The 26,881-nt window shown below is 43.2% G+C and overlaps 1 protein-coding gene across 3 annotated transcripts; it reads right to left on the reverse strand.

The window, feature by feature from the left end:
• Positions 1-283: 283 nt before the first annotated feature.
• Positions 284-26,389, reverse strand: PNPLA4 (patatin like phospholipase domain containing 4). 3 transcript variants are annotated; one of them, XM_053580212.1, is made up of 7 exons: positions 25,955-26,387; positions 24,644-24,828; positions 20,903-20,997; positions 20,613-20,748; positions 11,017-11,082; positions 1,190-1,339; positions 284-440 (listed from the first exon to the last, which is right to left on the reverse strand). In XM_053580212.1, exons 2-7 carry the CDS (start codon positions 24,821-24,823, stop codon positions 309-311), a joined length of 759 nt encoding a protein of 252 aa, XP_053436187.1. In that variant the 5' UTR covers positions 24,824-24,828; positions 25,955-26,387; the 3' UTR covers positions 284-308. The 3 variants fall into 3 exon arrangements, with proteins under 3 accessions (XP_053436187.1, XP_053436185.1, XP_053436188.1); XM_053580210.1 differs by having other exon boundaries at positions 1,190-1,342; positions 25,955-26,385; XM_053580213.1 differs by lacking the exons at positions 284-440; positions 1,190-1,339 and adding an exon at positions 6,024-7,398 and having other exon boundaries at positions 25,955-26,389.
• Between the last annotated feature and the right edge of the window lie 492 nt (positions 26,390-26,881).

The raw sequence follows: 26,881 nt of genomic DNA on the forward strand, positions 1-26,881 counted from the left end.
CCGCTTTCCACATTCCATGGCTTACCTAAAGAGCCTTCCCATCTACACTTTCTAAAGGACAAGACCGTTCTATGAAAACGGTTCTCTATGGCCTGAGAACATCCTTCTTCATGACTGCCCAATTCCAATAAAAACCTGTGATTTCTTTCTGCGGAGTAAGAATCCAAATATTAAAAACAAACAAAAACATTACAAAGAGTAATAATGAAATCAACAGAGTCCTGAGAGATTCTTTAAAATGAATTTAATTAGAAGCCTCTATCAAAAACTATCTGAAACCTGCTTTGCAACATAAACTTGTAAGCATCTCATTCAAACCAATTTTCTTTAAGCAAAAACTTAACAGTGTCATCAAAACCACAGTGATAGAGGGACTCCATTTTCCTCTTGCTTGGTGGGAAGAGGGCGTGGTTGAGCCGCACCAGGTTTGCCACGGACAACTAGAACAGAAGGACAGGAGTCTAAGCAACAAGATGACACAGTGCCCACAAACACATGCTACCTTTATAACTGAAATTTTGTTATCACAGGTACAACTGGCAGTAATAAAAAAAAGTAGGCAAAATTTAACCTTAAGAAGTTAACTCCCCTCCTAGACTAGGGGGAGAGTTTCTTGGCCTTGGCACTGCTGTAATTATAGGCCAGTTACTTGTTTGTCCTGGGGAAGATGTCCTGTGCACTGCAACTCACTTAACAATACCCCTGGCCTCTACCCACTGAATGCCAGAAGCACCCCTGAGATGTAACAACCAAACATGACTAGGCAGCATTTGGCCCTCTGTTCACAACAATTAGACTAGATTGTGGGAATTAATATTTGTATATCAGTTATTCATTTGGGTCCCTATGTTTTTCTCTATATTTTATTACTACCTCCATCTTTCTAAACAAACAACTGATTGAATTTAAAATTGGTGCCATACCAAGTTTATCAATGTTAAAAAGAAGTGAAGATCAAGAAAATATTACACAAATCGGTAGGTAATCAGCAGCCACAGGACTTACAGCTGACAGTCCCCAGGAACCAGGTCTCCGTGCATGATGGATTCGTAAAGCGTGAAATACTCACTAGATGCTACTGATACATAAAGTTATGAATGAGCTGCCAGAGCTGGGGAAAGACGCTGAACTCAGTGGGAATTTTTAGTGGATTAGCACTCCTTAGAAACCGCTGACCGTAATCACTCACCATTATGTCCTGTTTGGCGACATTAACATACAGAGCCAGCTGCCCCTTGTCCTGCGGGGAGATGTCCAGTCGCCCACTGAAGGGGGAAATGGTCACTGTGCGACCAACAGGCAAGATAGGAAGGCTATTGGTGAGGGCGCCATCCACCCACTTCTGTGGGGAGAAACACCCCGCGTCAGCATGCGTTGACGACACGTCCCACACCAGGAACACCAGCAGTGAGCCTTTCTTTCCTCCTAGTAAGATCCACGCCTTGGCTATGCTCTTCAATCACTATTTCTGAGGACTAAGTCAATGGGAGAACTGTTTGGGGAGCAAAACAAATCTTTGAGCGCATACCACTTACCAATATAAGAACTGGGGACAGAATCAGGAGATCTCTTCAAATGTTTAAAAACGTTAATAAATTACTTTGCAGCACATGCACCTACATTCTAACTGATGGCAATGCATGTCTAGGAAACCACATGTAATTAGCTTGGGCTTGTTATTCAAACAAGTGGAAAGTCAAGTTTACTGCTGACACTGAACAAGACATCCTCTACCACTATCCATTTTTATGGTAAGAATTGGAAATTGGCATTTTCTTTTTTTTTTTTTTTTATAGAGCCAGAGTTTCACTTTATGGCCCTCGGTAGAGTGCCATGGCATCAGACAGCTTACAGCAACCTCCAACTCCTGGGCTTAAGTGATTCTCTTGCCTCAGCCTCCCGAGTAGCTGGGACTACAGGCGCCCGCCACAATGCCCGGCTATTTTTTGGTTGCAATTCAGCCGGGGCTGGGTTTGAACCCGCCACCCTCGGTATATGGGGCCGGCGCCCTACCGACTGAGCCACAGGCACCGCCCGGAAATTGGCATTTTCTGTGGCAAACATAAAAATAAACAGAGCAACCAGAAATACTTCCAATTCCAAAGCTGCTCCCAGGAAGAGGCTATGTCCTGAAGCCACAGAGGATCAGGTGCTCTCAAACCTTCCCGCATGGGACGGTGATAGAGGGCACAGGGAAGAGAAGCCTCCTGGGGAAGAAGGTGAGACAGGGTCTTAGGGCAAGGAGGAGGGTGGGGAGATAGTCGAGGCGTGTGCAGCTTCCCTTCTTTGACCTCCATCTAGGGAGCCACACACGGAGCAATGGCAGTTGGAGACCCAGGACGACAAGGTCCTCTCTGCTGTGTGTCCTAAGCCAAAGCATCTCAGTGTGTCCAGGGGCCTACGCACTCCCATGATCAGCTGCGGCAAGATGCCGTCAGGCACAGAATTGAAGTCCAGTGCTCCCAGTAACAGCTGTTATGAGAAATATCCTTCAGAAAGTGCTAAATTTCTCCAAGGGGAGGGTGTATGAAGGGTGGGAAAGAGCAAGAGACCATGTGGCTGGCAGTAGTGTGGGGAGGGGACACAGACATCTTTAGCTGAGAGGCCTATAAGCTGCGTGTCACTTGAACATGCAAAACGTAACGTAGAGAGAGCAAAGCTGCGCCGTTCAATACACGGGTGGAGTGAGGAAGAACAAAGCAGCCTGCAAAGTCCTGCGCTCAGGGAAAACAACTCATTTTGGCAGAGGCTTCTCCCTCTTTTGTCCTGCTTGTGTGTTTTTATTTGTGAAAATGGTGAAAAAATGACCACCTTATTTACAAAGGTCTAGGCCAGCCCCCAGTGCCTCCAAAGGGAATGACGGTAAGTAAATAAAAAAATTAAAATGGATTGGAAATTTCTTTTGAGGGCACCGCATTTTGGTGGAGGAGAAAATGTAAGTAGATTGCATTAAAATAAAACTGACCTGGAAAATTTACACGTCATTATTTTTAAAAGAATATAATATTATGTATAATCATAAAATGTGTATGGACTCATGTTTATTCATCTGTGAGTATGTACAGGTGAATACGTGTTTGTAGGTATCTATACATATATGTATAAAACAGAGCAGGTTATATAAATGTAATCTCAAAGAGGGATGTTTGCAAAAAGAAGGGCCCAAAATATCCTTTTTTATTCCAGAGCTTGCTTTTTTTTTTTTTTTAAATCCTGATTGCTTTCGGTATAAATACCAAATTCTGGGATAGGATAATACCCAGAGGGGAAAAACGGCAACACATTCCAAAATTATTTCTTGTTTTCAGCAGAACCTGTCACCAATGATGTAAAAAATCACACACGTTTCATCAAGGAAAAGTAAAGCTATGTCATATAACTTTAAGTCAGAGCTCATCTGATTTACTCAACTTAAAGAAAAGAAAGGCAGTCTGGCTCATTAAATTGAAACGTGTTCTAATTTACTACGGGGTTAATGATGGCTGTTTCAGGGAACCAAATATCCTTTCTCCCAACTCTGTGTGCTCTTGATAGCTTATTCTGATTGGATAAATGGCTGAACACGAATAGCTGATCAGGTGACTTGATTAAGTGTGCAGTGACGCCAGCTCCTCCAACACCTGTGATGCTGTAGGCCCCTCAGCTCAGAGATACGGAACATGCTACGTCTTACACCCAATTCATGCTCCCATGAGCTCAGAGCAGCCCCACGCTCATCCACGCATGCTGATTCCAGCAAAATTTCTCTAAGAAATAATTACAGCAACAAATGCTCCTGGAACTCCAAATTAAGCGTGGAACCATTTTGTATCTTATGTTCTGCAGACACTTTAAAACCTTGCATATTACACCCTTCTGTCTCCGATCGTCCAGCTGCATGCCACACACTGCTGGAAGGGACCCCCCACCCACATCCTCGCCTCATGGACAGCATTTCATCTGCTGGTAGATGATACCCTGAGCTGTCTACTGCTCCAAACGGTCCACAGGAAAGACAGCTGCTAGTCCACGCTGGAAAGTTCCCTGTGTACCTTTGAGGTCCCCTCAAACTGCGCTACCTTCTCAAGGGAAACAAGTGGTCAGGTGCAAAAATGCTACAGGCAATTGTGTTTCAAAGTCAGACTGGCCATGACCCTATAGCACAAGCCCTGAATCCCAGAGCTTGTCCAGCTACACTTTCTGCAGTTCTGCCTGGCTTCTAAGCATGCTCCATGTTAAAGTTCATGCCCAAGTTCACAGAGACACAAATAAACACTTGCTCCACAGAAAAGAAAAGCTCATGCCCTATTGTGGGGCTAATGTCTACTGTGGTTGTCCTCGGAAGGTCACAGCACTGAAAACCAGAACTCACGGAAGCATTTCTGAAGGGACGATGGCACCTGTCACACAGACCCAGGCTAGATCACTCACCTGTCAGTACTTGGTAAATATTGCTTTATACAGTAATGTATTATGGGTACCTATTAAAAATACGCTTTATGAAGTCAAGCAACTGCGATTACATAATTTAAGTGGAAGAACGTAAAAAATGATGAGGCGTTCACCTCAGTTCAAGGGACCGATTTAGTCGCTCAGCAAGTGTTTCCTGAGCACCCGGTGTGTGCCCAGCTCTGGGTTAGACACTGTACGTTTGTGATAGAACCCTGATGTAGGGCTCGATTATCGTAAGGTATATTTTGCTCAAAAAGCGAGCAAATAAAAAAGACGTTGTTGGAAGAATGAGTAGAACACTGTTATCTCTAATTATTAGAAATACCGTGGCCCGGGGCCTAAAGGTCATAAAACCATGCGCTACGCATCATCTAATTTTATCCTTACACGAACTCTATAAAGTCAGACAGTCATACTAGTACATTCAGTTTCTGCATTTTACAGAAGATGAAACCAGATTTTTCAGAATTACTTGTTGTAGGTCCGCGGTTGGTAAACTCCGGCCCACCATTTGCTTGTGTAAATCAAGTTTTATTGGCATACCAGCAGGACCTTTTGTTGATGTATTGTGGACGGCTGCTGTCCCTCCACAACAGCAGAGTTGAGGTGGTGTGTCTGCTGTGCGCTCAGTACCACACACTAAGAGTACTTAATATCTGATACTGCACAGAAGCATTACAGAAAATGAAACATCTGCTGCTGTAGTGCACATAGGTAAAGTCGGGCTCTTCACCAATCCCTGCTCTTTCTCGCCCACTGAAAGCCACATGGACACTCTGTGAGGCAGAATTGTCTTGTGAGGGCTCTAGGAGATGTGGACAAAGGGAAGTAAATGTGGTTTAGAAATAATTTTATATTTGCAGACGTATCTGTGGCTTTCACGATAGAGGACACAAACAGCCATGCCCAACCCTCTTGGTCACTGGTAAAATGGAGCAGAAGGAGAAAAGCACAAGAAGATGGCCACCTCCCAGGACAAAGGTGAGCATCTCCCCTTTGCGGCAGAAGAAGAGACAAATGAGATGTTTTTAATCAAAGGGGGACAGGTTAAAATAAAATTCCTAAAAAGGGCGGAGAAGCCCTGTCATTCTCTACGGTATATTGATTCTTGGTAGATTGCTGACTTCCTAGTGACTCACAATAGCAAGTTGTGAAAAGACTCTAAAAGAGCTAGTTAGCAGTTGACAATCTATAATTGCTATGTAGAAAATATTTCTGGAAGACTAGAATGTTTTTTAAAAAATTAAATGGACAATGTAAAAAAAGTCTAAAAGACCACTGAAAAATAAGAGCTTCCATTTCAGAGTAACTATAAGGTCATGTATAGATTTCCCTCCAGCCAAATCGAGCTGGTATCAAGGCCAGCAACTCAGTTTGCTGTTGACAGTGCAGGAATTACATCTCCATGTGAAAAGCCTAAAACAGGAAGAAATACAGAAATCTGAGCCCAAGGACCACAGTAGCAACTTTATATAAATACATAGTAACACAGAGTACTCCACAATTTGCTTTTTTATAGACATGTCAATAATGAAAGGATTAATAAACCATAATGCCAAAGCCTCAATGGACGAGAGTGATGCAAGGATAAACTCTTTATTGATAGTCTTTATGTTACAGAGTCAAAATAATACTTGAATTCTAACTTAGACAAACGAAAACAATGTAAATTCCTCCATCTTTTTCTTCTGATCTACATATATCAGTTCTAGAGATAATTCTATTTTGCTATTTTAATCGCCTGCTAACAGTAATGTTCTTCAAAAAGTATTAGTTAAGCACTTCCCTCCAAATTTCTCATTCTTATTCTAAATTGATGACAAGAGTCTGTGAAAATATGGCCTAAGGGTGTGACGACTCCTGTGGTTGATTCTATCACTGGAAAGAGTCCATACGCACTGCAGGAAAATATAAGACTTGACTTCAATTTACTCCCATCCATTCACTAATTCCACTAGTAATGCATAACTATCACAAGTGCTAAAACAGTCATAAGATGAAGCCAGAGAAAATTACACAAACTTTTACATTAATATTTTTTTTAAAGTAATTTTAAAGACATCATACTACTCCTATCCATGGGTGAGGTTTCGACAGGACTCATACTGTCTGTGCTGTGGTCTGTGCTAAAGTAGATAATTCTAAGCGATTAGAAATATTGGATACACAAATGAATCCTAATAAAATCCTGTATGCTTAATACTTAAGTCACAACAGCGGTGGAAACAAAGAGGTCTACCTATTTAACAAAAGTCACAAGAGAAGAAGGTGGCCGTTGCTGCTATTGGTGGCTGCTCACTCTCTCCACTTTGGGTGACTGTGCCACAAACGTAACCAGCACCAAGGGCCTTTCTTCCCCTTCAGCCACCTCCACCTTCCTCCATTTAGAAAAACAACCAAAGCCAACAAACAAATCAAAACCTGAGCTCCAGAAAACTCCAGAATCTAGAACATGAGAGATGTTTTCAGCACAATTGAAAATTTTTATGTAATTTAAATCACACAAAAAGCTTTTACCCACTGGAAAACACCATATTTAAAGCAAAGTTCACATTTCCCTGAAAATGGAAAAGGAAAAACTGTAGAAAATAACTTGGTGTGTAAACCCCATTAGACTGTGGGAGGTGATCCTGCTTATAGGGAATCAGTAACAAGTGGAGAAGGATACTCCCGAGCTGTCACTTTCTGACATTATAAATGACTCAAGGTCCCTGTGGCTCTCTGTCACTCGCTGTGTGCACGGAGCTGGCTCCATTATACAACGAAGGAAAACTATGCATTAAGGAGGCACAAGGTTCAACAGTTCAATGAGTAATTATAATATGCCTTCTATGCACAGACACCAAATGATGAGCAAGATATTGTCCTAGGGCTTTGTCCATGGTCAAGGGATGTGGGTGAGATCGTTTCCATCTTTGTCACAGCTCTTGGCCCCATGTTCCCTGCTGCTGAATGGTGGCTGTCACTCTGTAAACATGTGCAAAGTAGTCATTCAATCACATCATGGAATACCTCCTTAGTCCCCTCTGATTCCTCACATAAGACACTCCAACCATTCCTAGTCTTTGGGTCATACATCCCAAATCACTCAGGACCCAACCCATGACTTTACAGCTCACTATGCAGCCATCTCCAGGATAGGATAAGTGACCTCATGGTGCACGATAGCTACTGGAGCCCCAGTCATCACATCTAAGTTCTGGGAAACAGGAAAGAAAAGCATACAACCTTCTTCCTTCTTGTAAGTCCCCTAATAATCCACTTTGCATCTCAATGCCCAGTAATTGAATGCATGGGCACATTTAGCTGCAAGGGAAGCGGGAAAATGTCACCTTCTAGCTACAGAGCGATAGGTCTGGCTAAAAAATGAGATTCTGTAAATAAGTAATAAGAGTAAAGTATATATTGGAAGAGAACTTGGAGCCTCTACCACATGCCCCTCTTCCATAATACTGCTATTCATATTAAATAAACAGGAAAATGTTTTGAACGGCCTTAGAGCATACCAGGCTTCTGAGACTCAGCTGTTAGAACCTTTATTCTATTCTCTCATCTTCCAAATCCTACCTCCTCAGTCTTGCTTAAATACTATACACTACTCCCATCTTCTCAGTCATTACCTTTCAATTTATCATTGTATCAGCAATTCTGATGACTTTTGATCTCTAATGCCCTTTTCACAGTGATATACAATAATCTCATGAAATGTCTTAGGATTTTTTTCTTTACCATTCTGACATTTTTTACACGAGTATGGTATAAAGCAATAGCTTGAAGTAAAAGTTATTTTAGATTTCAGATCATTATAAAATTAAAGTTCATAATATAAAGTATATTTCGATAGCATCTTCATTCAAAATTTATATGTAAAAATAAATGTTGATTTTTTACTTATTTTACTCAACAAGAGTGAAAATGATACTTAACTAACTCTAAAATAATTATCAAAGTGTGTGATATGTCTCAAGTAAAATTTTAGATGACAAAATAGATGATCCTTTACTTGAAAACAGAATATTTATTAGCTCTGAGAGATAGTATTGAGAGTAGGAAAAAATAGGAAAGCTCATGTGCGTTCTGTGAGCTGATGTTTAAATTATATTATGTTGCTCTTTTAAAAACAAACAAACAAAATGGATTTTGTTCCTACCTGGACACAAAGAGGGTTCTAGACTGCAATACGTAAGTTCATCATGACAAAAAATATATTGCACACTTGTGGCTGATAAACAGTCCGGCAGACACGACAGTAACCCTCAGGCTCTTGTTCTTCATACCCACGTGGCCTTCACCCTATTATTCTGCCTCCCCATACCTCAGCCTTCTCATCTGCCCCTGCCACACAACCATCCGGGGAACACTGGCTTGGGCCAACAATCACATGGGCAGCATGAAAGAGGATTCCAGGAAGCTCAAGAAAGAGGACTCTGAGGACTAACAGGACCAGAGCAGAGACGTTTCCGCAATCCTATTACCCAAGGAGATTGTAAAAATCAGTTCTTTTGTGGTGAGATCATCAACTCCTCCAGAACAGGCCTGTGCTGGGCCCTCACAGGGAGTGCCTGAATGAATGAATGAATGAGTGACACGGAAAACACTGCTTGTACTTACTCATGAATAAATACATACACATTACACAGATACAAACCAACATCACTTATTCGTCCATGAACATGTGCCTGGTCTCTGGTATATGCTGTACCTGTGTTTGATTATATAAAATCAAATACTCATGTGTAAAATGGATATTGTCTTTGATTATAAAATGTATATATCTGACATGTTTTAAATTTGTACTCTATTTGATTATAAAATAGACAACTATTTCAAATTGCACATGAACTTCATGGATACCCTGTATATCTCTGGTACATGCTAAATAAATGTGACATTTGATTATAAAATGCATATCTCTGGCGTATATTCAATAGATACTCTATTTGGTTATAAATGCATATCTCTTAGGTATATTCAACAGATACTCTATTTGATTATTAAATCTATCTCTGGTATGTTTTAAATAGATACTATTTGATTATAAAATATATATTTCTGGCATATGTTAAGTAGATACTCTATTTGATTATAAAATAAGTATCTCTCCTATGTACTAAATGGATACCACATTTAGTTATAAAATGTATATCTCTGGCGTATATTAAATACTGTATTTGGTTATAAAATACATATTTCTGGTTCTCTGGTATATGTTAAATATATCTCTAGGCCAGGCATGGGGGCTCACACCTGTAATCCTGACACTTTGGGAACCTGAGGCAGGTGGATCCCTTGAACTCAGAAGTTTGAGATCAGCCTTAGGAATAGAGAGACCCCCAATCTCTACTAAAAATGGAAAAATCAACCGTGCCCCGTGGCAGGCTCCTATAGTCTCAGCACTGGGGAGGCTGAGGCAGGAGGATCTCTTGAGCCCAGGAGTTTGAGGTTGCTGTGTGCTATGATGATGTCATGGCGCTCTATCCAGGGCAAGAGTGTGAGACTCTGTCTTGAAAACAAAACCAAAATATGTATCTCTAGTATGTGTTAAATAATTACTGAATTTAATTATAAAATGCTTATCTCTAGTATACATTACTTTTTGATTATAAAAAAACTGTATATCTAGAATGTTTTAAATATGTACACAGATACTATATGTGATTATAAAATGCCTATCTCTGGTATGTGTTCAATAGACACGCTATTTGGATTATGAAATGCGTATGTCTGGTACAAGTTAAGCAGAGAGGATTTTGATTATTAAATGCCTATGTTGGGCTCATATCCTTATGGCAGAGGAGCCATCAAGGGTAGAACAGGTGCTGGGAACCAACAGTGTGGGACTGCAGAGGGGGAGCTGACTTTAGCCCACATCTAAATTTTCCTAGCAGAGCTGGCATACCCGTGGACCCTAAATCAGGAGAGAGAAACACAAACGCGCATCAGCCCTCAGTGGCATAGGTGTCTGGTACATGGAGGTTGGGAGGAGGCTGGATGGTCTCCCAGTGGAAGACATGGGGGAGTGGAGGGCAGCCTGTCTGTGGTTGAGCAGGGTGTGAGCCCCCAGCCTTTCCTAGCCTGCCGTGCAATGTGGCTTCGAGTAGGCCAGAAGCACTTTACTAGGTGGCGGAAACAAATCTTTGTGTTAAGAAAAAAAAAAAATCCCTTAACACAAACAATTTGTGTTTCTTAACACAAATTGTTTGTGTTAAGAAAAAAAAAAAAAAGGGGATTTTTTTTTTTTTTTTTTTTGAGTTTTTGGCCAGGGCTGGGTTCGAACATACCACCTCCTGCATATGGGGCCGGCGCCCTACTCCTTTGAGCCACAGACGCCGCCTGGGATAAGTATTTTTTAAAGATGAAAATAAGAGCATTTCTAGTCAATCATTCCCATTCATGAGATTTTGAGGATAAGGTACCACAGTGCCTACATTTGGTTTTCTTACTCTTAGGTAGAAGCAAAGCTACTTATGAGAAAAAAAAAATATATAAACTGATTTGGAAATACCAGGTTAAGCATAAAATTGGATCTTTCCAAAGAAACATGCAAATAAGGGGATTCTGGCCACTCCTCAGTGACAACCTTACCTGCCCTTTGTACTCCACTGGCTTCAGTCCTGCATAAATGGGCACAAAACTGCTGGCTAAGAGCACCTGGGCAGATACAAGAGAGAGACAGCTCATGAGGACAGACATTAACATTCACATAATAAATCTGATCTAGTATTTGCTATAAAAATCTTATTAAATGAATAAGTTCCGTATATTTCAAATACACCACTGCACATACTTACATAAAAGATAACATTTTTAATATCTGAAAAGACTTTGAAAAGATAGGTGCAAATCCACTCTCTCCAAATTAATCACCTTCACACACACACACAAGTCAGCACTTTCATTGTACACATCCAAGTCACTGCAAAATTAAATTGAAAGTGAGCCTAAATTCATGAGTGTGTGCAGGCTGCAAATAAATCATTTCTAATGTTCTATCACAAACTGTAAAAATCTTATTCTCCAGAGGAACAAACTCCCCTGATTATGCTAAGGGAGATCAGTCCACAGCTCAGAGAGATTCTAATTTATGTCACTGGGATATGCTAAGGGAACGACACATTTTAAGTTCTAGTGACGTGGTCACGACAGATAATGGAAACCTGGCAAGTAAAGACACCAATTATACTTTATCTTCCATTTAAAAAGTTGAAAAAGATTGTCACTTAGGATATTACCATTCCTTATAACAGAAGAAGTTAGGCTCTGATGGCTTTTCTGAAATGTAAATGTTTTATGTTGCAGTGTAGTTTCCAAATTGTTAGTATTCTAGCTGAAAACATAGAGCCTCAGATGCTGAATATTTTTTAAGCTATAATCTTTCAACTGATCAATAAAAGACTCCATGGCTGTTTCCTGTTAAAGACTGCGTGATTTTTTTTTTCAACATACATTATTTAGAAATGGATTATGTGCCCAAATACTAATTTGTAAATGATTCCTCTAGAATTATTCAGAACTCAGAAGGCATTTTACCCCACCAAACAGTATCATAGGTATGATTTTTAGGCCAGCTCTCAAAAGCCTATTTATTGTGAATTGAACTAAATGACAAACCCCATCACCAGTGTAGACTCTGGAGTTGTGACCTGACAAGCCATTCCTGCCTTGTTGATTTTTGTACCATGTACATGGAACTAGGCAGACGATTTCTTTGGTGGTGGCTCTTGCCTGGACACGTCTCCTTTCTCCAGTTACCAGACTCTCTACAGGGAAAGGGATCTGTGTCTCTCTCCTGGCACAGCCATCTGATCCTCTCCCTGTGATGGGAATGAAGACAACTGCTCACCCCAAACCCCCATGAGTGGGATTAACCAGGACTGTGCCCATGCCACTGTGGCACGTTGGGTACCAGGGGACAGGTCCTAACTGTGACAGCTCCTCTAGCATTAGGCCCCTGGGGCCTCAGATTTCAGCAGTGGCAGATTCAAAGATGACAGCACCACACAGGGACTCCCACAGCAAAGCAGACAGGAAACAGCCATGTGTTAAAGGGTTCCGGTGCACCAGGGTGTTAAAGGGTTCTGGTGCGCCAGGCTGGTGCGAGGTGTCAGAACCAGCTACAGAATTTCTGAACCCTGTACAAAACACAAATGCAGGGCCCCATGTTCACAAAGTATAATATTAAGAATTGCAGGATGGTGACAGGAGGGCATTAAACCAACTGCAAGGCCCCTTTGATAGTGGGGGCCCGTGCAAACGCTCCAGGTGCACATCCTTGCAGAGGACCCTGCGACACACCCTCAAACACAATGTCTCATTTAATTCTCTCCTGACTGCTTCCCAAAGAGACGCGGCTCAGCCTGCACTAGGACCCAGGCTCATTTTCATAGGTAATATGTGTTCATGTGTCTTGTCAGGGCCAACACACACAAGTCAGATTTCTCATGTTTGGTCCTTTCCCCAGCAGCTTTGTGCACATCTATCTCAATTGCTCACTCACTGGTAGATTGAAAGCACATTCATGTGCAGCGCTGTGTCTCAGCGGTAAGCAGCCACTTTTATTTATTTTGTATGTATTTATTTATTCATTGCAAGGTACAATACCAACTTCATGTGAGATCCATCCAATCTTACAAAGAGTACCTGCAGCCATGCCTGCATCAAAGCATTCCTCTCAAACTTCAGCCTGAACGTGCCACAAAGTGGAACAGTGTGAGGTGACAGTGACCATGCCCACTCCACAGAGTGGCAGAGCAGCAGTGAGCAGCGGCTGCAGTGACGTGCTGAAGATCACTTAACAAAGCGACAACAGACCCAGGCCAGAAAACAAGTATCTGCAGCCCAACCCTGTCCGCCCACTAAGAGCAGTGACACCACAAGCAGCTGGGCATTTTTCAGAGAAAGGTATTTATGGTTAAAGTATTTACATTCACCCTAACGAAATCCAGCCTCTCTCATCAATTGGCTATTCCTTAAAAAGAAAAAAATAAATAAAATAAATTACATATCCTAGGTATGTTTTGCAAGCATAATATAGGTATTGAATGAAGTTATTCAGCAAAGGCAACATCACACCACAGCAATAACTGGAACCATTTGCGGACAGTGCACATATCGTAAAATTATAGCGCTTAGAGGTCTTTGAAGGCCCAAAGCCACTCTATAAATACAGCGATTTATTTCATTTTGCTGCACAGACATATGTAGCCTGCAGAAAATCACCACCCTGAGAACCAGAATGATGGAGTTTTTTTTTTTTTTTTTTCTTTTACCCCCATGTCAAAGTATAATGCAGAGTTCATTGACAAGTTAATGCTTGGAACTGTTTTGCAGTATATAGATGAAAAATGTGATCCAATTACTTTCCTACAGATAATAACAGTAAAAATCCCCCTGAACAATATGAAAAGTGCAACAAGCTGGAAAGTACCTGCCACTCCTCCAAATCAACGTATTTGTTCTGTCACAGCTTGCCCTCCCTGTATTGGGACTGATGATTTGCACAGCAAACTAAGTTCAGAGGGAAAATGAGGTTTAGGTAGTTAGGAAGTAAGCGGCTGTTCTTACCCATGGTCAGCTTACTGCCACTTGATTGCAGGCAAGTAGGATTTTCTGAGGAAGGAGACATTCTGAGGTCATGTAGTAAAATACTTTGTCTAAACACGTGTTTTTGGTGCATCTAACCTCACAGTGTTCCCAGTGATATTTACCTCACCAAAAATCTTAGTACATCTACTGCTGTGGTTCTCATCTGGGGCTGATTTTAGCAGGGACGCTGCTAAACTTCCCACAGAACACAGAATAGTCCCCACAGCGAAGCATCATGGGCCCAGATGTCAGTGGCACATGGGCCACGGGTGAGAATGCTGCTGCAGGAGCCTGCCCCTCATGTCCCATGGCTGGGTACAGCGCTTGGACCTTAGGCATGTGCAACACCACTGATTTGACATTGGTTTTATTCCTTCCAAATACACAGAGATAAAAGTGGAAGTGAATGGCTTCCTGTAAGCACAGTCTAAAACATTGCCAAGTGTGTTCTCAATGCACGTTCAGACAGGTGCTCTTCATTCTGCATTTTACAGAAGAGATGTTGAGAAAATGATGTGGCCTAACTCCCTTAGAGAGTAAATGCTCAACAACTTTCAGTTATGCCTAAAGTTTACTGTGGACTTTAATGAGAATCTAATTGTTTATACAGAGCCTACTGGTGTAGTTGAAATTCAAAGACAGATTCAAATTTATCTTCCCCAGTTTTTCCAAGATAATGACCCATCTTAAATTCAGTCCTTGTTTCACCTTCTCAAGGCTAAGTGCAAGAAGATCTTGCTGTAAGTACATCCTGTCCATGTGTGAGAATATTCAGGAGGTTCCAGCGACCAAAACCAGGCAGTTCTTCCCAATACAGCGGCCGAAACTGGGCAGTTCTTCCCAATACAGTGACTGAGACCAGTGACACCAAGACCCAGAGGCCAGTGACACCACTGAGCCTGACGGTCTCCCTGGGAATCTCTAGCAAGAAGCGATCATGAATATCAAAAGACCATTTGAGAACACATGTGTGCATCAGTTGTAAACATGAAAGATTCCATGATCTGAACCAGTTCAGGGAAAGAGTGGGACTCCACGGCACCATGGCATTGTCGACTAAAAATCATCTCTCCTCAGCCTTGGAGGCACCATACAGTCACATTTCTTTTAAACAAAGGACTTACTTCCCTAGTTTTACTTTGCTAAAGGCTAACTATTAAAATGGGTTTGGATTTCCTGGCCGTGTGTATGCTTCTGAAGAAAAACAACCCAGAATAAAATCTGAAACCTAAAACAAATGAGTTGGGTTAAGTGAAGTGTACACACCCAGACGTTCAGAGCATGATGTGTAGAGCGTGCACAAGGAGAGGGGACACTAAGGAATCGCACAAAAGACGGAGGGTGCGCAGAGACGTCCAGGAGTGTGGAGGTCCTAAAGGCCACCACGTACCGCTGCTGGGCACCTCAGCATGACCACAGCATGCTCACATATATTTCACTTGACCTTTACCAGGAATTGAGATTGGCCAAGGATCCCACAGTATAGCAACAGCAAGGTTGGCCAGGTATGCACTGGCTCCTCAGAGATTTTTTCCATTCCCAAATGCTTCCTGCATTTGCAGAAACTGGTCTCAGCTTGGTGTTGGTTTGGTGAAGACAAGTGACCCCCAGGCATAAACCTTCAGTGGATCTGATCTTCTAAAGAAGTAGTTCTCAACCTTCCTAATGCTGCAGCCCTTTAATACGGTTCCTGTGGGTTGCGACTCACAGGTTGAGAATTGGTGCTCTAAAGGAACACTTTTCTGGCTGTGGGACCCCAACTAAGTATTGGAGGGGGAAAAAGCTGACATATTTGGAGGAGGGTCTTCTGGCCTGGGTTGAACTCCATAAAGAAATCTCACCTCCTCAGGCGACCTCAAAGTACTTTGGTAGGAGATGTGACCTGTGCCTTGGTGTAGTCACTATTGGGAAGGAGGGGAATGTTAAGCGTCAATAAATTCTGGAGACAAGAATGCCTGAAGGCCATGCATGTGTCTTGCAATGGTGTATAAAGTGGTAAAGATAGAGATAAATTATCAGGGACACACGAGATAGAATTCTATGTAAACCCAATCCCCAACAAAAGGAAGCTTTGGACCACATACTTAGTCAGCAAAGGTTCTCAGATAACAACCAACTAACATTGCAGCTATCAAATAAAAGATTAATTTTTTGATTCACTAAAAGTGAAGTTAATTAATACAGTTTAAGTATGAGCCATCACATGAAACCACTGAAAAAAAAAAAAAGAAGGCCTGTAGTGAAGAGGAAGCTATATAATCAAATGCTCAAGGGTAGGAAAAGCTCAGGATGATCCATTCCCTGAAATATTATAGATACAGGTTAGCACATTGTTTAAGAAGAACAAGGTGATAAGTAAGGGGTTAAAGAATAAAATTGGTAAGAAAGGGTAAGCACTACTCAGGCAGAAGAAGAGAAAGCTGCAGTTTAACATTAACTCCAGGACAGAGTCACACTGGGTGCTAAGCCGCAGTGTGTGTGTGTGTGTGTGTTTATCTCATTTTCATTATTTATGAAAGACTGGCCTTAATCAACATGCACGGGGCTTCAGCATTTGGAACACACCTTCTTGGGCTTGCTTTATTCACTTGCCAGAGTAACACTAGTAACTGTGCTAATCACTCCATTTCACAGTTGAGAAAGTGGAGGTTCAAAAATAATTCATCCCAGAGGAGTACACGGGGAAATGACAAGCTAGTCAGGATGGCCAGGAGGCTTACCCAAACTAATAACCACCCGGGGGGCACGGAGACAACCTCAGAAGGACACTGTCCTACGCTAGGCCATGGGTTTCCAGGGCACTTTCAGGTACACAGGTGCTCTGTTATAAAGAGCAGCAGTCTGCTGGTGAATGATGGAAAGCCAGGAATTTTTTTTTTTTTTTTTTTTATTGTTGGGGATTCATTGAGGGTACTGAAAAGCCAGGAATTTAAAAGAAAAAATTCAGCAAGTAGCAGAATAAATGAGTTACTGATAAAAATGGATAGAAAACACAACATGGAACAAGACATAAAGGAGGTTAAAATCTCCGGCGTGCAGTACCCTCCTGCGTTCCCTTACTCTAACCCAGTGGTTCTCAAGCTTCCTAATGCTGCAACCCTTTAATATTTAATCAATGAAAATAATTTTATGGTTGGGGGTTGCCACAACATGAGGAACTGTATTAAAGGGTCACGGCATTAGGAAGGTTGAGAACCACTGCTCTAACCAATCTCTCTCCCATCCTGTCTATAGAAGTTCCAGAGGCAGGAAAGTAGAGCCAGGGCTGCATGTCCAGAGCCAGGTGTGTACAGCCTGGGGAGACTCCAGGGCGGTCCAAGTCATCAGGCTGCTTCACCTGCTGGCTTTGGGGACTCCGATCCTCCTGTCTCCAACTAAGGGGAGTGGTGCTGGCTTCGGGGGCTTCCTTCCACTAACAAGGTAAGAGCAACATGCACACGAGCCAGGCGCAGACAGCAGTCCCGCTCTCTCATTCCTCACCTCGCCTGTTCTGCTCCATGAGTCTTCCAGGCACGGATTCCATATGGCTTGGTCCTCGCCATCTGCTATCAGGGAACTACCCATCCTTCCTTCTTATCCATTCTGAGAAAGGTTAACGCATCTTACTAAACATTGTGAACACTTCTTCTGTAACCCAGAATGAGTGTATGTGTGTTTATGAAGCAGTGTTCTCCTGACGAGGTATTATACATTGGTGTCAACTACTTTTCTTCTGCTCAATGAACTCCAGTAATTACACCAATTCTCTGAATAGTTATTATCCAAAACAAAGGAAATGGAAAAACGTCTTGTTTACTTACTGCTGTTAGAACAAATTACTACCAATTTAACAGCTTAAAACAAGACAAACTTATTATCACGCAGTCTGAAGGTCAGGAGTCTGGTGCAGTCCCATGCAGGCAAGATCCAGGGGTTGGTAGGGCCGCCTGTGTTCCTTCCTGAGGCTCCAGAGACACTGTCTCCTTTCTCATTCAGGTATCAGAAGGATTCAGTTCCACAGATTGCAGGGCTGAGGTCCCTTTTCCTTGCTGCCTGTAGTGGGGAGCTGTATTCCTAGAAGCCCTTGCGTCTCTAGGGCCCATGGGTTCCTACATCTCGGAACCAGCAATGGTACACTGAATCGGGGAAGGTCTCCAATTTTAAGGTTTCACCTGCTTAGTTTGGGCTCACCTGCTTAATCTAGGATCATCTCCCCTCTCAAGATCTTTAATCACACCTAGAAGATCCCTGCCGTGTAAGGTTATATCTTGACAAGCCCTGGGGGTGAGGGTATGGGCACCTTCAAAGGCCATCTTCTGCCTCCCACACTCCCACATAAAAGGCATGAAGAGAATGACCATTCATTTTAAGCTGCAGGCGTCAGATGGAATCAGAACAGGATGCTAGAGACGCAGACCACGGAACCAGCTGGGCTCCAACAGATAATGTTATTTCACCCAGTTCATTGAATAGGGAGGGCCTAGCTTGTCTGGTCTTTGGATTTATGAGACAGAGTCTCATTCAGCCACCCTGGATAGAGTGTCATGGCGTTATAACTCTCAGCAACCTCAAACTCTTCGGCCGTAGCGATCCACTTGCCTCAGTCTCCCGAGTAGCCTCAGCCTCCTGAGTAGCAGGTACTCACCACAATGCCTGGTATTTTTAGAGACAGGGTTTTGCTCTTGCTCAAGCTGGTCCGGATCCTGTGAGATCAGGCAATCCACCCACCTCGGCTTCCCAGAGGGTTAGGATTACAGGCGTGAGCCACTGTGCCCGGCCTTGTTCTTTGGATTTAAAACAGGCCATTGTGGGCGCCTGTGGCTCAGTGAGTAGGGCGCCGGCCCCATATGCAGAGGGTGACGGGTTCAAACCCAGCCCCGGCCAAATTGCAACAAAAAAATAGCCGGGCGTTGTGGCGGGCGCCTGTAGTCCCAGCTGCTCGGGAGGCTGAGGCAAGAGAATCGCGTAAGCCCAAGAGTTAGAGGTTGCTGTGAGCTGTGTGATGCCACGGCACTGTACCTGAGGGTGGTATGTGAGACTCTGTCTCTACAAAAAACAAAAAAAAACAAAAAAAAAAAAACAGGCCATTGTGACAAAAGCCACCTTGGTTCATGTATACTTGCTTCACACATGATGGCACTCACACTGTGCCTGGCCAGGTGCCAGGTGCTGGGCTGCACCAGTGAGCACAGCAGAGGAATCCGGGACTCCCAGAGCTAACATCTAGCGAAGGAAGACAGGTGATGAAAGCTAAATACGAAAACTGTAAAATGGGCAACAGACTAAACAGTGACAAGTAAATCAGGATGGGAGGCCGAAGGATTCAGGACTCAGCGTTCTGCCACTGTGGACAGAGCACAGGGCCAGGCTACACGGGAAGGGGGGTGTTGAGGAGAGGTCCCCTCCTGCTGTAAATAACACAAGCACACACAGTGTATTCTTAGGCAAACTGGAGGAGACAAGCCACCACCCCCCAACACAGTCTGATCTGTCTGAACTGGACCTTGACAACTTGTGACAATTCAGGTATGGGTTGACTAGCTCCTTCTCTCTATATGGTCAAGTCTACATAATATCATAGTAAGATTATAGAAATGTACCTTTTCCTAAGGTGAAAAGACTATCAATTTATAAGTAAGAGATTGGCATAATAGGTACATTGAGTAAAAATATTCTAATCTATTAAGTGGCAAAGTAATTTTACTTGTCAATTCAACATTTCGTTAAGTGTTTCAAATGATAGCATCTGAACGCAGTAAAAATCAATGCATTTACCTCCTAATTCAAGCGGAACTTCTACCACTCACTCTCAAGCCATTACCTGCTGCTGGGTGAAAATATACATTCTCCACATTACCCCAAGCTTTCCATGATTTGCACACAAAATAAAGAAAAGATCGCAGAGCTTTTCTAAGAAAAACGCACACTTTCCAATGGACAAATATTAAAGCCATTTCCTTAGTAAGCACATCGTTACTTGGAAACCAATCAATCAGCTGACATATTTCCCAGAGATAATGAATTCTCAACCCAACGACTTTGAAATGTGTTTGGATAGAAAGGCATCAAAACAAAATGGATGAAACAAAATGGAACATTACATGGAAAAGCTTAGAGACCTGAGTGTCAAGATGGGTTCCCACCGGCAAGCAGGATACCATTGGGTCCCTGCACATGCTCATCACAAACATCTCCCCCTCCTATCTCCCCTTGTTAAAGACACCGTAACACCTGTCATGCTGACTTATGGAGGACTGCTGAAAGATTAGGAGAATACAGTCTTACATGAACTGCAAAGTATCAGCTACAGTAATGCAAGGAACTCTTATGGCTACTCAGCTGAAGCAGCGACTCACATAACTCTGAGGCTCTGCATGTCAGCAGGAAAAGAAAACACTGAACAAGTCCTGCAGCCGCTAGGTCACAACAAGTCTAGAGGTGACCTTGGAGGTGCCCTGGTGGGTCCGTGTACCAAACGCATAATTTACCTAGCACTTAGCATCTATCAGGGGGAAAGGGCAGGTGGGACCTAAAGAATGCACTAATGCTCATTACTTGTATGAAGTATTTAAGTCAGTACCAGCTGACTGCCTCAGACAGAAGCTCAGCTTTGTTACCTTAATGAGATCTTCCCTGGAGGAGAAATTTGAGACTAAGTAATTTTCTCTGGTTTTAGTGTTGGTGATGGATACGTGCAGGCGGTTCTGGGCCAACTCGTGAGCGTTGGCAGGAAGAATCAGCTCCATTCTGCTTCTAAAGAAGAAAAAGTGATCCACATTATTCACCTTTAATTATTGAACAACTTGTAAATATTTTAGGAGAGAGAATGCTGGGCTTGCCTTGTGGACAGAGAGTCATCAACACTCTGTCTTGGTGTTGTTTGGGGAGAAAGGTACTATATATATACCTCAGTCGGGCCATGAAGTCATAACCAGGTGTGACCGCCCCAAAAGACTGCCTTCTAATTTCTTCGGCAAATGTGTAGGTAAATTGGGTACAGTTCTGAAAAAGAATATTAATAAATGACCCTTTGCATTGTTAAAAAGTTCATTCCAATTCTAAAACTCTACATCAGTCACACAAAGCACAGGATTCTACTGCCCCAACCCCAGTCTTTAGAGTCACGGTCTACTACTGGTGTACAAATCCCCTACCTGGCCTGGCTCTCACCCACTACTCTTGAACCCTGGACAAGTTACACATTCTCACAATTGCTAATGTTCTTTTTTCTTTTCAAACCACCTTAGATGGCTTTTGTCTACATCTGCAAAATCTCTGGAGGCTTGATTTGAATTATAATTTAGCACATTCTTCAATAAATTTTCACAACATAATAAACCAATTCTGTGGCCCCCAGAAGCACTTTGATTCCAATGGTCTAACCCAGATGATTCCCAATGACAATACAAATAACAAATAGCAATAGGAGTTTTCAGGTCTGTGGTTGGCAAATAACTGAATCAGAGTCTTTAGAGACTAGTGTTGGCCACTGGTGTTTTATAGAAGTCCCTGAGGGGAATCTGGTGTGCACCCGGGACCAGCATCCACACTGGCTGCCTCTGGAAGTTCTAAAAAAAGAAACCTGCAAAGTAGGTGTAATGATCCCACCTAGCAGGTAAGAAAACTGACGCCTGGTGGGAGATTAAATGCCTATCCCTGTAACTCACCAAAAATACATGTCAAAGCCAGGATTTGAACCCAGGTTTGTCTTTTATTAATTGATGAATTAATCTAGCAACTGACTTGGCACCAGGCAGTCAGCACCAGACCAGCCCATGGGCTGTGGAGGAGCAGATGCAGAGTACATGACTCATGACTCATGAGCACCTCCAAGAGTGGCTCACAGAGGCTACGAGCAAGTATATGAGGGTGTGGTCAGTAGAATCGAGGTTTCTTCTTTCCCCAACAATGTCCTCATTTCAGTTCCTGCCAGCTATGACTACTGCGAGACCTTCCAAGACAAAAGGGACTTTGCAGATGTGATGAAGTTAAGGATCTTGAGATGGGGAGATGACCCTGGATCATGTGGTTGGGTCTCATGTCAGCAAAGGGAAGGAGTTAGAGAGATGTGAAGACGCTCACAGCTTTAAAGATGAAGGAAGTGGCCCTGAGCAAAGGAATGTGGGCAGCCTCCAGAAACTAGAGAAGGCAAGGACTCGGGTTCTCCCCAGGAGCCTCTGGAGGGAGTGAGATGGCCCTGCTAATATTTTGATTTTAGCCCAGTGAGAGACCCTTTCAGGCTTATGACTTCCAGAACTGTAAGATAATACATGAGAATTGCTTGAAGCCACTAACTTGGTCATTTGTCACTGCAGCAACAGGACATGAATATACTGGGTGTTAATTTTCAACCTCAGGGGTTGCCAACAGCTTCATCTGCAATTTAACTACTGGGCTGGGACCTTAAATATGAAGAGGACTTGGACAGGGGTTAGAGGTATAAAAGGGCGATACTAAATACAATAGCAAGAGGGGCGAGGGGCACACAGCTGGAACTCGTCATCCATCCTGGAAAGCCACAAGTAGGCCTTGTGAGGTAGGCATGCTTAGGAACTTGGGCCCTGCTGTCCTATGGCCATCAGTAGGTGGAATGAAGGAATCAGATCTGCTGCTGGGTAATGTCACATTTAGTGTGTCAGGTGAGTGGACTCTAGAGACCTGGAAGGGACACAGCCCCACCTGTCAGGAAGCCAGTGGAAGCTTCTAGGTGAGAAATTGGGGAGCCCCCACAAACATGTGCTCTTTTCTTCTATGCTGGACTGCCCTCCTAGCCTGTGTCCTTGCATGAATTTCAGTGACACAAATGCCCACATCCCTGGCCAGACTGTAAACTTATCAGGCATGAACTTATTTGCCTTTGAGTTCCCCACCATGCTCTGGCAAATTGTAAGGACTGAGAAAAGGCCTGGCGGCATTGAGCTGTTCCATATTGGTGTCTAAATTTGCCTACCACCTAAAATATGCCCAGCATCAGGTGCTCCTCTTAATTATACATGCAAAGGCTCAGAACAAGATTAATTACGCACCTATTTGTCACAACAGTGGAAAGCTCGAGGAACTTAACACCATCAGTGAGAACTGAGCTAACAGGAATTTGAGCAGGTAGAAAAAATTGCTGAAATAACTCAAAGCTATCTTACAAATGGATTACTTCAAATGCTAAAAGAAAGGAAATAAAATAACCTTGAGCCAAAAGATTTTAGCTGGAAAGTAATTTTGAAAAAGGAGAAATGAGGACACCCTAAAGTAAACAAAGAAAACCATTTTCTACCTTCACATGGGAGCACCCAGTAAACGTTTAACCTTTTTATCACACCAACATGATCAGACAATAAAACAGAATCTCTAATTTAGAGCAAAAAATAAACAACAGGCAACTTGACTTGAAAATAGGACAGTTAAGTTTCAAATTCTGGCAAATTATTTAATGTCTTAATATCACAGAATTTCAGTTAAGTAAGTGGCTGTATTATTGCAGTATTTCTAAATCATCTTCATTCTAAATTGCATAAGACACTTCTACATATGCTGAGGGCTGAAAACCAAGTCTATACAACTCCAAAGTCAGCATTTGGCCTAGCTAAAGGAAAGACTACACTAAAAGGGAGGAAGTGATCCCTCAGGGGCCTACTGCTTCCAAAAGGAAACAAAGTTCTAAGAAAAAGCTACACTGCAACTCTTAGCATAAGATTCTGCTACTTTGGTGGAAGTTTTCACATCTTATTTATACTTTTCCTGACTTAAGATTCTCATCCTGTGTAATCGCTACAGTTTTTAATCACTTCTCTAGGTCCCTGTCAATCAAGCGTATAAAGATGGGAAGTAAACGTAAGTAGATTGCTCAATAACTGGCCTCAATTCCAGCTACTCTTCGATAAGGAGCTCACAAAAGATTTGAGAAAAAAATTTTGATGTTTAAAATTCTGCAGTTCTGAAATCTTAGATGTAACTAGAATTTATTCTTGGGCATGAATGTGTTAAATTATTATTTTTTATTATTGCTCAAAGCCATTAAAGTAATTAGTAAATATGACAGCCCCCTCATAAAGGAACCAGCTCTCACAGTCAGCGAATGATTGATCACCATTTAGATAGTAGAAAACAGATTTTTAAAACATAGATTGCATTAAATAAAATACATAATTAAGGCTTATTTGTATTACTTCTGGATAAACTTGGAACTCAGAGCTTCCTCTTACTGCGAAAATTAAAAACAAATTAAATTCCCATACTATTCTACTTAATAGAAATTGCATGCCCACATTTTAATTTGTAAGTCTGTTTACGAGTAGTAGTGAACAGAGTTGTTGGCCACGTACGTGTTCAAGGCCTTGAAAACAGGCTACAAGCTCTTCTCATGATCACAGAAAGAAGAAATATCCTTTGCTTTAAAGGAACAGATCCTTAAGGAATCTTAAGAATAAATAAAAAGTCAAGAGTGAAATAAGGCATTTTATTTTCTTATTTCACTGTCACCTAAAGTGAAAGCACATGATCCCTAGTGATTACATTTAAAAGCCTTAGCCTTTTCTGCTTCTCAGGCAAAGGATTATTTCTCTGCAAAATTAGCTTAGTAAAGTCAACACTCATTTTTGCCTCTAGCCTTAATTTCTTGATGAGAAACACAGCTTAGGTACTAGTTAGTTACCTCTATTTTGTCTGGTGCTGTTAGCAGGACAGAAGCAACTAAGGACCCGCCAGAAGCCCCAGCAAAGGCCTTGACATCCTTCAAGAGTTTTCTGCCATGTCTGCAAAGTGCAGATGCTGCCCCCAAGTGGTAAATGCCCAGAAATCCACACGCTGCAAAGGACAGGTTGATGTGCTTCATTCTAGCTGAGGAAGTGGCAATACAAAAAAACAAAAATGCTGTAAGTTGGTATAGCTTATTCAGCATACTGTGTGGTGTTATGCTGATCATTGTTCCAAGGCTTTCCTCTAACGTATCATTCTCTGTGCTAAGCACAGTCGTTTCAATGAATTCTAATTAAACACTGGAATCTTTCAAAGAAAACTTTTTTCCCTTCTCACCTTGACCCGATAGGCTTATAAATTTTTTAAATTAAACATTCTATATTTGTTCAGTACATAGATTATGCGATTTACTATTTAATTACTTGGCAAGAAATTCCAATTAGCAAGGCGTGTGGTCTTTTTTCTTGACCTTTTGAAACTTTATGCAGAAGGGGCGGGTCGCTACTGTTGTGAAAAGAGAAGTTAAAGGCTCTGTCAATGTCCAAGTGAACAACACATATGCTTTTAGTAAGAGCACCATTAAATCTCACATATAGGTCCCTGCTCCTCTCCCCGTTTCTTTTGCGCATCCATATTTGTTTTTAAACACTAGTATTCACGACTATTCAACAATGAAATAAGCAACTATTCAACAAGGCGTGACACTTCGTTGCCAAATAGCTCAAACTGGGGTCATGACAGGTGAAAGCAATTGAAGACTCCAAGAAATGTCAGCTGCGCTACTTTATACTTTGCAGCCTGTCTAAACACAAAATGTTATGTTTTCCTTTGCCGTTGTGGGCACGATTTGCTGCCCAGGTGAGTGAAATCGCCACCCGCCCACTGTGAGGTCGTCGGGGCTTGCTCAGGAACCCTCTTCAGGGTTCTGAGACCGGGAACACGGCCCAGGTCTCGAACTCGGGAACCCAGGAACTCTGCTCCAGAGGCGGCAGCCGGAAGCCTGCGGGGAGGAGGCTCGGCCGCGTCAGTGTTCAGGAAGCGGGACATCTGGTCACCGCCCCGGCGGGCCCAGGTTCTGACTCCGCTTCTGTGGTAGGGACCGGGAGGGCGGGGCTGCTCAGTTTCCAGTCAGCCAGGGCCAGCCCGCGCAGGCCCAGGGCTCTCCCGCAACTCGAGGGCGGTGGGGCGAGGAAAGCCTCCGCATCAAGCCCAGGCAGCACACTCGGGCCCGCCCGCCCCTCTATCCGCTTCGCGAACCCCATCCTACCAGCGCTGTCCCGGAGCACTCTGGTGTTAAGGCTGCCTACCCTACCCCGCCTCAACCAGGAGGCGGGGCAGGGCCGTCACTCCACTCGGCTCCGCCTATCAGGGCCGGGCCCCGCAGGCTGAGAGCCCGCCCAGGAAGGTCCTGTGGATGAGTTTGGTACCGCCTTTCCGCGCAGGTCTGTGATGTCACCGCGTCGACGCTTCCTAGCCTGCCTCAGCCGTGCGTCGTCTACTTAAATTGCCGGGGTCAACATGGCGCCCGCTAGGCCGGTAGGCCGTTCGACCGGAGTGTCCTTGAGCGCGGGCAAAACTTTCTCGGCTAGAATCATCTTATTTTCGGGTACTAGAGAGAAACCTAGTAATCTCTATGTACCTTTAAGCGTCACCCGCACACCTCACTTTTACCTCAGAGCCTGCTGACCTTTAATGACCCTGATGTGCTGTGCTCCGGAAGTGCTTGCCCCGCTTCGGGGCTGTAACCTGGAAGCGGTCCCCCTGTATCTCCGCCCTCATGCCTGTCTGGACGGTCCCGCTGCCCCTGAAGGGCGAGGTCTAGGGGCTGGGTGGGGGCGGTCCTCACACTAACCTCAGTCTGCGCTGGAGCGTAACCCGGGTCGCTTTGCAAAACCTGCCTTTGGTTTTTCCCTCAGAGTCATTGGAAAGACTAGACTATGACTTTGGGCAGTGTTGCCATTTTCAGTCAGCTTTAGGCTGTGTGACCTTGAGCAGGTTGCATAACCTCTCAGCTTTGCGGTGGCTTATTTGCAGAATGAGACGATGAGATACGGGTTGGTGGTAAATCACGTGCCATATCGGGGAGCCCCGGGGCGGACGGTCTCTGCGTCCTCTGTCACCACAGGTCCGGGTCAGACTTGAGAAGCGGCTCCGGGCGGGGCTGGCCCAGGTGCCTGACATCGCCACCCAGATT

The sequence above is a fragment of the Nycticebus coucang genome, chromosome X (assembly GCF_027406575.1).
Source record: "Nycticebus coucang isolate mNycCou1 chromosome X, mNycCou1.pri, whole genome shotgun sequence".
Taxonomy (NCBI): Eukaryota; Metazoa; Chordata; class Mammalia; order Primates; family Lorisidae; genus Nycticebus; species Nycticebus coucang.